General features: G+C 37.7%; 1 protein-coding gene across 2 annotated transcripts in view; it reads right to left on the minus strand.

The window, feature by feature from the left end:
- CDKL5 (cyclin dependent kinase like 5) overlaps nucleotides 1-12,905 on the minus strand; it is a 198,550-nt gene that overhangs the window by 33,048 nt on the left and 152,597 nt on the right. For both annotated transcript variants that reach the window (XM_078065480.1, XM_078065479.1), the window contains exons 8-10: nucleotides 10,641-10,731; nucleotides 6,563-6,752; nucleotides 938-1,018 (exon numbers count right to left, since the gene is read on the minus strand). In XM_078065480.1, the coding sequence (XP_077921606.1) occupies nucleotides 938-1,018; nucleotides 6,563-6,752; nucleotides 10,641-10,731 (362 nt within the window). The remainder of the gene's footprint in view (nucleotides 1-937; nucleotides 1,019-6,562; nucleotides 6,753-10,640; nucleotides 10,732-12,905) is intronic.

The raw sequence follows: 12,905 nt of genomic DNA on the forward strand, positions 1-12,905 counted from the left end.
AAGTCGTATGTACTTCTAATTTAAAATACTACTCAGGAGCCAACTTTTCTATATTCAACTAGTATCATACATTTGAAACCATTTTGATGTTAACTGTTTTAACTGCCAGTGAGACCAAAATCATTTTTATATACCTCCACTAACTGAAATGTATATATAATTTGCATACCTTATAAATATTTATGTATTTAATATATGTATTTAACTCAGTTCTTCTTCTTTATTCTATTTACATTTTTAAGTTACCAAATCATTAAGCCCTGATAAATATTGATTGTATGACACAACATATTGACAAAATCCAACTGATTCAAGAGATAATTTATGCCTAATTAACATGAAAGACCCTTGAGGGCTATCTTTTTAATAGCTTCTCTCAACCTGTGTTCAGAACACCAGCACTGTAGTTATTTTTTTAAAAAAGTATTCAGTATTTAATTGAATTTGGGAAATGTTGAGCAAGACATAAATGCTTCTTTACTATGGGATTTCTGAAAGCCTTCATAAATTAATGAATATTGTGATTCTCTACAAAAGGTTATGTGGTATGTGGCCTTTCTAAAAGCCATGCCCCCTCCCCCACCATTGCCCCCACACCAATTTGCACAGTGCTCCTCAGGACACACAGGAACATAGTTTAAAGCACAGCAAAGTTCTGAGAGTGCTCTCAGCAATTTCCAACTGTACCAAGTGTACCTTTAAAGACTCTGTGCATAATGTAACCTCCTCTGATTTTGAACAATAAACTAAATGGGCATAAAATAAAACTGATCCATTAACAAGTGTTTTTTGAAGGTCTACTATCAAACAACCAGCACCAGCTTATGGACTGGCTGGTGCAATGAAAGCTGGAGAAACAGGATTTTTTTGTGTTTACATGTGACCAGAGCCTACTTCTGTGAAATACATGTATACAGACAACATCAACTTGGCCCACCTTCATTAAGTCAAGTAAGACGCTATTTAGAATTCCAAGGTATCTTCTCTCCAATGTCTGAGGATGGTTAACAGCTGGAAACTGTAAGAACAGGACAGGAGTGTTAGCACGTGGGGGAGGGGACACATGTGCATATGTGCTGTGAGTGCTGAAAAAGGTAGCAAAGGAACAGAAGTTACTGCCCTAGTGCCAAAGTCAAATTCATTTCATATGTCTATTACTTTTATGTCTATGTATTTGAGGTACAGATTAATAGGACTGGGTGTTAAGTAACAGAAAAATGTACAGATGAAAGAGGATATTAAATCTAGTCAATGAAGCATGTAAAACAAACCTAACTGTAAAAACTTGAGTGTATACAGTTTACACAGTACTGTCTTGTTTATATAGATAGTTCAGTTATAATACAGTTTATACAGAATTTGTCTGCTTACATAGACAATTCTTAAGCCTTTTTCACAACATCATTTACTCCTGAAAATTAGAGAAGTGAAAAAGAAGAGAGAGAGAGAAGGGGCACCTGGGTGGCCCAGTCAGTTAAGCTCAGCTCAGGTCATGATCCCAGGGTCCTGGGATCGAGCTCCGTGTTGGGCTCCCTGCTCAGTGGAGAACCTGCTTCTCCCTCTCCCTCTCCCTCTGCCTCTGCCCACCCCCCAAGCCCGCTCATGCTCTATCTCAAATAAATAAATAAAAATCTTAAAAAGAGAGAGCGAGAAGGCAGAGAGGTCAGTACTTGAAAGGCCACAGAAATAGCAATAGTGAATTCAGACATATGTTCTAACAATGCTTTTAAAATACTCTTTTAATGACCTATTTTCAATTCCTTCCTTTATATAAGTTGGAACAGAAGGCAAACAGTCTCCTAAATTAATAAATGCCTTTCTAAATAAAATGAGGAGAAGAGGTCAAATTTATTTAGGTGCTCTGTCCTCTCTGCCACCTCGCATTTTGCAACATCTAAGTGGATGAGAAAGTATTAGAGCCCAATGCCATGTACTCCACCCTAATGGGAAGGCTCCTTTGCTTTATTTCCTTTATACCAATATAAAAGCATGTCAGGGGCGCCAGGGTGGCTCAGTCGGTTAAGCATCTGCCTTTGGCTCAGGTCATGATCTCAGGGTCCTGGGTTTGAGTCCCACATCGGGCTCTCTGCTCAGCGGGAAGCCTGCTTCTCCCTCTCCCACTCTCCCTGCTTGTGTTTCTGCTCTCGCTAACTCTCTCTCTGTCAAATAAATAAATAAAATCTTAAAAAAAAAAAAGGCATTTCAAAGTACTAGAATCCTTAAACGTGTTCAATACGTGCATGGGAGGACTAGTTATGGAGGAAAATTCAAACAAGGCACTTAAGTTGAGATTATGACATTATCTATTATCTGCACACTGTGCTAGGGATGGCAGGAATTACAGCATATGGGTCAGACCTAAACCATGCACTTAAGCAACCTACACTCTGGCTGGGACAGCAATCAGCACTGAAATGTGCAGCCAAAAATTCTACTTGAAGCTCGGAGCAAGGAGAGACCAAGGTGGTTTGCAGCTGGAGAAAAAAAGAATCCACAGATAATATTTGAACTAGGTTTTGAAAGATAAGAAAAATGTGAGGACAGAGAAAAGTAGGACAGCACCCCAGATAAAGGAAGTAGAAGGAATAACATGAACTTAACACAGACACACAGGCAATAATCTATAACTAATTACAGAGGGAAGCGATGCTATACAAGGCATTTTAGCAATTCTTCTTATTTTAGAGATGAAGAAGGTGACAATCAGAAAGTTCAAATAACTGATTCAAGGCAAGTTACATAATTAAAAAGCAGAACTAATATTTGCACCCAGGTCTATAATCCAAACCCACACTCTTTCTGAACCTAGGCACCTCTCTCAACGGAAGTTCTTTTGGATGTTGTTGGAGTATTAAATATCAGCCCAAAGAGAGACACCTGTCATGCTGTGATAAATAACTCTGTACTGCTACATTTTAATTAATATTTTGCTTATGAGGTCTATCTTATGCTACCAGATGTCCCTTTCTTTCTTCAGAAGTAACATTTCATTGATAAGAAAATTAATGCAGAGTGAAAAGGTATTAAAAATATGATAAAAAAATGACCAAAGTTAAAAAAATTTAATATATATGCTTTTGAATGAAATTTACCATTCTCATGTAATAATTCAACAAATAACCAAAACTCAAGCATAAAAGTTTAAATTATATCCCAATGAGTAGCTTTTCTTTCTTAATCACTTGAACAACACAATACCACGAGAGTACGTCTTTAGCGAGCACTTACTATGTGTCAGGCACTGGTCTGGGCATGTTACAGATAACATTTCACCTTCACAACAACCCTAAAGGGTAGTACTTCTGTTATCAGCATTTTCTACACAAAGAAACAGAGGCATAAGAAACTTGCCAAAGTCATTCATGTAGGAAATATGGAGCCAGGCTTTGAACCCCAGCAGTCTAACTCCAGAGTCTATGCCCTAGACTATGGGACATCAACTGTTACTTTTTCAAAATAAAGCATACCAATAGAGCAACATCTGGTTGACTTTCCAATCTCTACACAACTGAATCAAAACGCCAATAACACTAGACTGGTCACCGGCGAGTCTGTATCTCATGGAAGTTCCAGTTCCCACACTCTACATGCTTAGCTATCTTCCACAGATATTCTCCAACAAAATGATAAAGGAAGACATTTCTCTCAAATGACATTGCTAAACCTCCAAAAAGATTAATCTAATTTAGTTAAAATACCACAAACACATTCAGACTAAACTGTAAAATATTAAAGTTTATAAAAATCAAAGTGTCATGGAAGCAGCAATTTCTATGAAGATTATTTATAAGCGATGCTGTCATGTGCTATCCAGCATTTTACAGATAATACTATTTAGTGAGGAGACTGTGAACAAAACGGACCACACACAAATGAGGGAAAGAAATCCTTCGTTTGGCCTATCTAATCTAAATGCTACTCATTCTTCATATCCATACAAATTTCAAATTTCTATAAATCTTTCTCAAGTGAATCCAGCCAACTATGATTTCTAACTTTCCAGAATGTTTAACACTCTCATGATCTCAGCCATACTGAGAGATGTATTAGAAAACAGTGCAATGCAGTAAAGAATGAGGTGCTTTATTATAAGTTATATTGCTTTCCGATTATTTCATGCAAAAACGTCTCAATTCTTCAGCTAGTTTATAAGTTATTAAGGCCAGGTACCATAACACATCTGTTTACACTCTCTTCAGGCAATCCAGCACGGAGTCTCTTTAACCAGGCAAAGAACAGGCAGCCAGCAGGCCAAGCTTGATGTTCCAGAAGTTACTGCTAAAATCCTGAGGTCAAATATTCAATCTTTCATTACTATTCAACCTTGTAGGCACTACTCTAGATGTGCTGTGAATATAATGGTGGACATGATAGTTCATTTCCTCAAGAAATTCATCAGTTCAGTGAGGATACATTTTTTTTTTTTAAACAGCTATTTAAAAGAGATGGCAATGAGAGCTACTGGAGCGCAGAAGGGGGAGTCACCCACTCCCTGGAGGAGTCTAGAAGGGCTTCCCGGAAGGAGAACACTTGACATCAGTCTGGGGGAAGGAGGAGGAAAAGCTGTCCATGAAGTAGAGCGAGTACTAGGAGCATCATAGAAATGAAAATACAGCGCTGTAGAAGGAACATGTCAAGGAAATGGTAAGAAGTTCAGTACGTTGACAAGTAGGGGGCAATGGTGGGAATGAGTGGCAGACAAGGCTGAAGGGCTAAGAGCAAGGGGTTCTTAATGCTACCCCCTAAGGAGTTTAAATGTAAGCAATCCCATACAGACTTTCAAATACAAAGGAGATATAATTGAATGCATAATTTGAGGGAAGATTATTCCAAAGGCAATGTGAAAACACTAAAGTGAAGACAGAAAGTTGGAGAGATGTGTTTAGGAGTGATCATCAATATTTCAGGTAAAAAGGTGCTAAGGGTGAAAGAAGCATTAGAGATGGAGAGAAGGGAGGTTCAGCTGAGCTTGAGTGCTGGTGACACAAACTGGCTCAATCCATCATTCAAGTATTCACTGTGTCCCTAACTAGATGTGCTGGGCTCTGCTATAGATGTTAGAAATAGAGTGAAAAAACAGTTGATTTCTGCCATTGGGGAGTTTATACTCCAGTAGTTGAGAACTCAACAGTTAATAATTAACAAGTAAACAAATGAACAACACAACTACATACCAGGGGAAGTGCTAGGATGGAAAAAAAAAAGGGTGGTGCTATGGGAGACACTAGGAAGAGGGTGGGGGCAGTATGTTGGTGTCATCAGAGAAGGGCACATTCTTTTTTTTTTTTTTTAACGATTTTATTTATTTATTTGACAGAGAGAGAAACAGCGAGAGAGGGAACACAAGGAGGGGGAGTGGGAGAGGGAGAAGCAAGCTTCCCGAGGAGCAGGGAGCTCGATGCGAGGCTCGATCCCAGAAGGGATCATGACCTGAGCTGAAGGCAGACGCTTACCGACTGAGCCACCCAGGTGCCCCAGAAGGGTACATTCTTGGAGCTGAGATTTACGAAGTGAGAAGGGACCACACAACAGAAGCACCTTCCCGGGAGAAGGAGCCACAAATCCCAAATCCATGAAGCCGGAAAAATCGTAAAATGTTTATAGAAGGCAAAGAAAAGGAAAGACAAGCATGGTAAGAGTTTGGAGAGGAGCGGGCACCATGTTGGGTGCTCTCATGTATGAGGAGGGGATGCTCTTCAAAGTGGAATGAACGGAGGTCCAGAAAGTCAAAAGAAAAAATGAAGTGCTTTGCGAATGTCAAGAAAACATGGTTTGAGAATCATGCATTTAAGAGAAAGAAAGGAAGTGGCGGTGAGCTTATTTTAGAGTTCTCACAATGGTCACCAATTGGCATGTTAGCCCAGAGTAGTTGAAAACTAAAAAAGTAGCTTTGGGGGTAGATGGAAGAGAGAAGCAGCCTATATCTGGCTACTCTAATAAGGTGCCTCTGCAAGTTGCTTGTCTCTCACCTGGGGAAAGTTTATACCTTAAGATCCTTTTTAAGCATATGCTCTGAAAACAAGTTTTGTACAAAGTTAGCAAGTCTAGAAAAGGCTGCCCAAGACAATATACTGGCTTAAAAAGAAGATCTGATGTTTCACTGTCAAGAGACAAGAAATACATGCTAGAACACAACCTTTAAATCTATAGAATGCAAGTATTCATATTCTCCCTCAAATCATTACAAATACATTTGTTCAAATTAGCAAGTCATTTATACATTTTGTATCTTTTGGGGATGCTTAATATTTTAGACAAAGAAACATTCTGAGATAACCAAAGTGTAGAATATAATAATGCATATGCTAGAACAGAGTTGAAAATTTGGAACTTATAAATTAGGAAAAACATTAGCAGCTGCCACTTTCAAATTCAGACTACTTCTTAAAATTCACAAATACTATGTAAGATTCAAAGATAAAATATTATAATGAGGATTATAAACATTGTATTGGGAAAGGGAATAGTATTCAATGGACAGCTTAGCATTCCATTGTGCAATGAACAATGATTTAAATACTGCTGTATTGATTCCATTTGGAGTTTTAGTAAAGCCTCTTACCCGGAGCCCATGGAATCGAGGATTACTGTAGAAGAGCTTCATCTGTTCAGATGGAAGTGGTCCTAGCACCTTCTGAATAGTAAAAAGTTGGTCAATTTCGCTTTCTCCAGGAAATAAAGGCTGTCCATCGCTAAGCTCCCCAAGAATACAGCCCACTGACCACATATCGACGGACTTTCCATAGGGAGCTCTGAAAAGCAAAGGGAGAGATTATCTTGCAAATGAAGAAATACATTTTAATAATTTCCAAATTACTTTGAACAGATTCATGATTTAAAGCAATTTGTGTATTTAAGGAATTAAAAATGAGGCTGAAAAAAAGGAATTACGGATATCCAAGTAAAAATTCAGAGCACAAGTAAATAAATCTATGCTAGTAAAACCATCAGTTTAATAATAATTTAGTTGGTATACACTAAGTTGAAATCTATTCATATCTGGGCATATCTTGAACATGAATGGCTTAATAAACCCTAAAACAGTGCACATGTCTGATGAGTTAACACTTCACTTAGAAAATCAAATGCTTCCAAGAAATGCATTTTCTAGGTAATTATCCTTTAGCTCTTGAAATGTCAAAAAGTTATATACCTCATCCATTTTTTGAGATCAGTCTATTAAAATGTACTACCGACTCACATGTCTTCTTAAACAATAAACACTGAGTACTATTTAACTTCTGATTGCATAGAATCACAATTTCTAATACCTAAGAGTGGGCTAAGCTCTACTGCATTATTTACCTAAAACTATTTGTACCCTGTGTATATGGAGCTTTATGATAACTATTTGCCTCAAAGCATGCTTTTTCCATTTCCTTAGGGGTTTACAGTTCCCCTCTAGGATCTGAGTTTACCAGAGGGCTTTAGGAGTATTACTGTTATTAATAAATGAAGGCTATAAGTGAAAACCTAAGTACTCCAAAAACAGCTTTATATGTATGCCCCAATATCTATAGTCTTAAATCAAATTATATGTGGCAGATTAAGAAACCTATTTTCTTTAGTTTCAAACACAAATAATCCAAGTTTTAACAAAGGAAAGCCAGGGGTGCCTGGGTGGCTCAGTAGGTTGCGTGTCTGACTCTTGGTTTTGGCTCAGGTCATGATCTCGGGGTTGTGGGATCGAGCCCCACATCAGGCTCCATGCATGGAACCTGCTTAAGATTCTCTCTCTCCCTCCCTGTACCCCTCCCCCCTGTTCATACTGTCTTTCTTTCTCTAAAGAAATTAAAAAAAAAAAAAAAAAAGTTAAAAGAAGGTAAGACAAAATAAAGTATCTGAAAAAAATACGGGATGAAATTCTAGAATGCCATAATGATACAGCAGGAATACAAAACTTTTAACAGACACTCTAAATTAAAGCACTGTTAACACTATACAGAATATGTTTCTAGGACAGTAAGTCATTACAACCGAAAGTCAGTATTTTCTTTATCTCATTTCCTTCCCACAAAAACCTAAGGACCATATTAGGAAACTTCATGTAAATTTTTTTTTGGTAGCTTGTTGGGGAGGGAAGGATACTGATCTTTCTTTAATATCTGTACAGAAGAAAAAACTTGTGCTAGATAGAGAAACTTATGGAAAATCGCTACATACCCAAATTGCGCTATTTTTCTTCTGTCAACGGATGTGAATAATTTATGCAGCTGGAATTATTTTGAATGTCAAGAACAAAGTCTTAAGAATGTACAAAAATGTAAATTCTTAATATTAACCAACTATCAACTGATGTCAATGGGATTTTTACACGAATAATATGGTTCTTCAACTAGTACTTGACAATCGTTTAATTAGCAATGTATAATTTGGCTCAAATTAATTGGAGTCCCCATCTACTTTTGGTAGCTCCCACACATCTCTAAACATAACTGCAGCTTCCTGACAGGTATTATTAGGCAGCAAATACTCTCTGAAGGTCTATAATAAGGGTGTCCTCAGAATGAACTCCTTGGGGCCATCATATAGACAAAACCTATCATAAAAAGTCCTCTACCATACTTGAATCCTCGGATGGTGTTCTAAGAACGACCTACTTCATACTCATTTCTTCTTTGGTAAATCTGTCCAGTAAACTCAAATTCCAATCCTTCCCAAAAGAAAATGGATTATGCATCCCATTAAGTCCAGACAGAGGTACACAGAAAAAGAAACAAAGACAAACACAAAAGAAAATCAATCCTAAAACCAAATTTAAAAATTAGCACAGAAATTCTAAAATCTATCCACACAAAGAGAAATAATAAAGTGACTAACCACCATTTGTTTCCCAAGATAAACCAAGCTTTTGATTTAAAAAAAAAAAAGAAAAAAAAACAGTAAAGCTTTCAGTAACTGGTATCAATAATTCTTTTTTTTTTTTTTAAGATTTTATTTATTTATTTGACAGAGACACAGCGAGAGAGGGAACACAAGCAGGGGGAGTGGGAGAGGGAGAAGCAGGCTTCCCGCTGAGCAGGGAGCCCGCTGAGGGGCTCGATCCCAAGACCCTGGGATCATGACCTGAGCTGAAGGCAGACGCTTAACGACTGAGCCACCCAGGCGCCCCTGGTATCAATAATTCTTATATGCTCTATGTCAGCAATGAATCAAGAATTACAATCAGATGGTTGATAGACACTGGGAAATTGTCAATATCAAAATAAACCCTCAGTAACTTACACATATAGTCATCATGATCGTCAACAAAAGAAACACAGAAATTTGTATTCCTACTATATAAAAAGTATCTTTTAAAAATTCAATTTCTCGGGGTGCCTGGGTGGCTCAGTGGGTTGAGTGTCTGACTCCAGATTTCAGCTCGGGCCATGATCTCCAGGTTGTGGGATCAAGCCTCGTGTGAGGCTCCACACTCAGCACAGAGTCTACTTGAGATTCTCTCTCTCCCTCTTCCTCTGCTCCTCCACCCACTCAAGTTCTCTTTCTAAAATGAACAAATAAATAAAGCCTTTAAAAATTAAATTTCTCATGTCCCCCAGATATATATATGGCACACTAAAAAGATGAAACCTGTAATTAGAGCACCAGTCATCATCACCACATCTCATTTTATTTGCAGAATGTGCCTTCTTTCTCCATTCTTGGATGGTCCCCAAGAAGGAAATACAATGTAGGGAAAATAAGAAAATACTACCACTAAGGTAAGTAGAGGATTATTCATATTAACTATGTGATTGAGTTCAGGAGGATAGGCTCCTTCTTAGGCTCTCAAGTTACTAAAAAGAAAAGAAGAATCTTATCAGAAAACCCTTTTCTGGGGTTAACAGATGAATGAAAGAGCACTGAAAGTGGAAGGGTGGGCACAAAGTGGATGGATATGATGTTGCTGAGAAAATCATCAATGCAGTGTGTTTGAATAGCCATTTATCATCAAACAGGATTTCTCTATTCAGAAGAAAATTGGCAACTGCTTCAATAATTACATCATGTTTCTAGCAAAGTGGTTAGGTATAAGAGATACTTGATTACTGTTTGTTGAATGAATGAATGAATGAATGAATGAACGAACGAACCAACAGGGAGGCCAGTCCTCCCAACAAGAGGTCGAGTTTATTTCCTTATCCCTTGAATCAGGACTTGGCCATGTAACAGGTTTCGGCCAATGAGGCAAAAGCCATGCAAAGAGAGGCTTCAAAACCACCTTTGCTTTGAGGCTTGCCCTCTTGCTGCAGGGAAGTTTTTGGTTATCACATGAAGCAACTTGGACTGGCCCACTGGAGGATGAGTCTCCATGGAACAGAGATGGTCTGTCCCAGCTGAGGCCTCGTAAACCAACCAGCCTCCAAATGATCTGCTGAGTGACTGTTGCTACCTGAGTGATTCCCATTGAGACCAGCAGAAGAACAATCCAGCTGAATTTCAATTACTGACTCCCCCAAATCACTGGTACCCAGAACTGTGAGCAAATAAAATGGTGTTTGTTTTATACCATTAAGTGTTTGAGTGGTTTGTTACACTGCAATAGGTAACTGGTATTTAATTAACTAAAGTTCTTATCTTCCATAGATGATCCCAAAGCTAATGATACACGATCAGCAGATATATAAAAGTTATTTTATCTGGGGAAGGTAACTTACCCAAGTAAGAGTTCTGGGGACCGATACCACCTGGTGGCCACATATTCTGTATAATTAGCATTATTGCCTTCTGATAGATTCCGAGCAAAACCTGAAAGACAGAAAAACCCAAAGGTATAACTTTGAAAAAGAAATAATAACTTCATGTTGGCAAAGTATTTCAGTGCTAGTAATATTTTAAAGGAACATCAAAAGAACATAATAACTGGCACTGAATGGGCTGTTTATTAATGGTGCCTTTGTTATTTTAAAACATTAGTCCATTCATATGTCAATTAAAATATACAGTGTACTCACTAAAAAAACCAGTCTCCTCCTATATTAAAGAAATCCATATTTTTCAAGTTATCACATGCTTTTATAAGCATTCAGAGCATACTTCTAAGTCAGCTCTCTCAATAAATGCAAATCTTAGGACCAAAATGAAGTCCCTACAAGAGCCCAAGTCAAAGCTAAAATACCCTGTCACAGATGGTCATTATATTCTTTTTTTTTCGCCCAAAGATTTTTTATTTGTTTACTTGAGAGAGAGATCACAGAGGGAGAGGGAAAAGCAGACTCCCCACTGAGCAGGGAGCCCAATGGGGGACACGATCCCAGGACCACGAGATCATGACCCGAGTGGAAGGCAGACACTCAACCAACTGAGCCACTCATTATATTCTGATATGTGGGACTTAACATTACTATTTGTAGATCTACTGTTGCTGATCAGTTCTAGCCATTATATAGATAACTAATGGTTGGCAATGATGGAAACTAAGCAGGCCAAAATTATTTTAATCTCCTAATGTGACTGAGAAGCATATTAGGGGTATCTTAATTACTTACAGACTCTATCAATAATTATTTTCCCTCCAAACCCTTTCAAAAGGTTTTGGGGCCAAAAAATAAGCCACCTAACTCACCAAAAGCATTATGGATAGTCACAGAGAACCAGAACATTAAAATTAGGGGTAAAAATTAAGGTGTCAGTTTTGAAAAGTAGAAAACAGTGTAACAGTAAAAAATAAAAACAACCACAGCAAAAAACAAAGCCCTAACGTCAGTTAATCAACGCTTCTTCATAAGACATATTTGGAAGAAATATTCCTATTTTCAAATGGGATTCTTCAAGCTAGACAAAGGAGCCCGGCGCTCTGGGAAGGAAAGCAGTTGAGAAGTGTTCACTGGGGACACGTAGGACATAGAGAACCACATGCAGTGCAGCCATGTGAAATTTCCTTACCACTTCAAATTGCCTTTCCTTTAAGAAATGATGCCAGGGGGTGCCTGGGTGGCTCATTTGGTTAAGTGTCCGACTCTTGATTTCAGCTCAGGTCATGATCTCAGGGTCCTGGGATCAAGCCCTGAGTCTGGCTCCGTGCTCAACGGGAAGTCTGCTTGAGAATTCTCTCTCCCTCTCCCTTTGCCCCCCCGAAACACACACTCTCTCTCTCTCCCTCCCTCCCTAAAATAAATAAACAAATCTTTAAAAAATAAAAATAAAAAAAGAAAAGAAATGATGCCAGGCCAGGGATACTCTTTTCCTATTATTAACCATTCTATAGCATCTCTTTTGTATTTATAACTTGTTTACAAATTTCAGTAATTTGGGGGTTTAAGCAGATCACCAACCCATAGAATCATGGATGCATAGTAAAGGGCATATGAGGTGCATAAAATCTCAGTATTTGATGGTAGTCACAATTATGGATAGGAAGTGAGAAATAGAACCAGAAATATTCCTGAAAATCATAATACTAAGAAAGTGCTAAAAATGTCAAGGTCAAAATCTTTTAAATAACTGTATTTTGGTATTTCTTTTTTATTCTTCTAAGCACTTCATAAGATGTTTAACATATAGCAGGACTCTTCTTTGCAATATTCTTTATAAAGTATGAAAAAATTTAAGCCCTTACTATAAAACATTTTTCCTCAGGCAAGCAGGTTCATAATATTCAAATTCTTTGCAAACACTGAGTGAAAACAGTTACACATGCTTCTAATAGCTACACTGGAGAAAACTAGTCATTCACACAGTGCATTCTTAGAATGCTTCTATTTCTCATTTGTTCGATCCACCTCCGAGGTACTAATCTAACCTATGCTTATGAAAGGAGATGAATTCTCACTTATATGTAGAGGTTTACATTATATTTATGATTATACTTGAATATATAAAAAAACATTAAAAAAAATCAAGTTGTTATTTTTCAGCATATGGATTAGACAAAAGATTTTTTTAAGGTGACCCAGAACTTAAACACCCTAATTTATAGTTTT

The sequence above is a fragment of the Halichoerus grypus genome, chromosome X, assembly GCF_964656455.1.
Source record: "Halichoerus grypus chromosome X, mHalGry1.hap1.1, whole genome shotgun sequence".
Taxonomy (NCBI): domain Eukaryota; kingdom Metazoa; phylum Chordata; class Mammalia; order Carnivora; family Phocidae; genus Halichoerus; species Halichoerus grypus.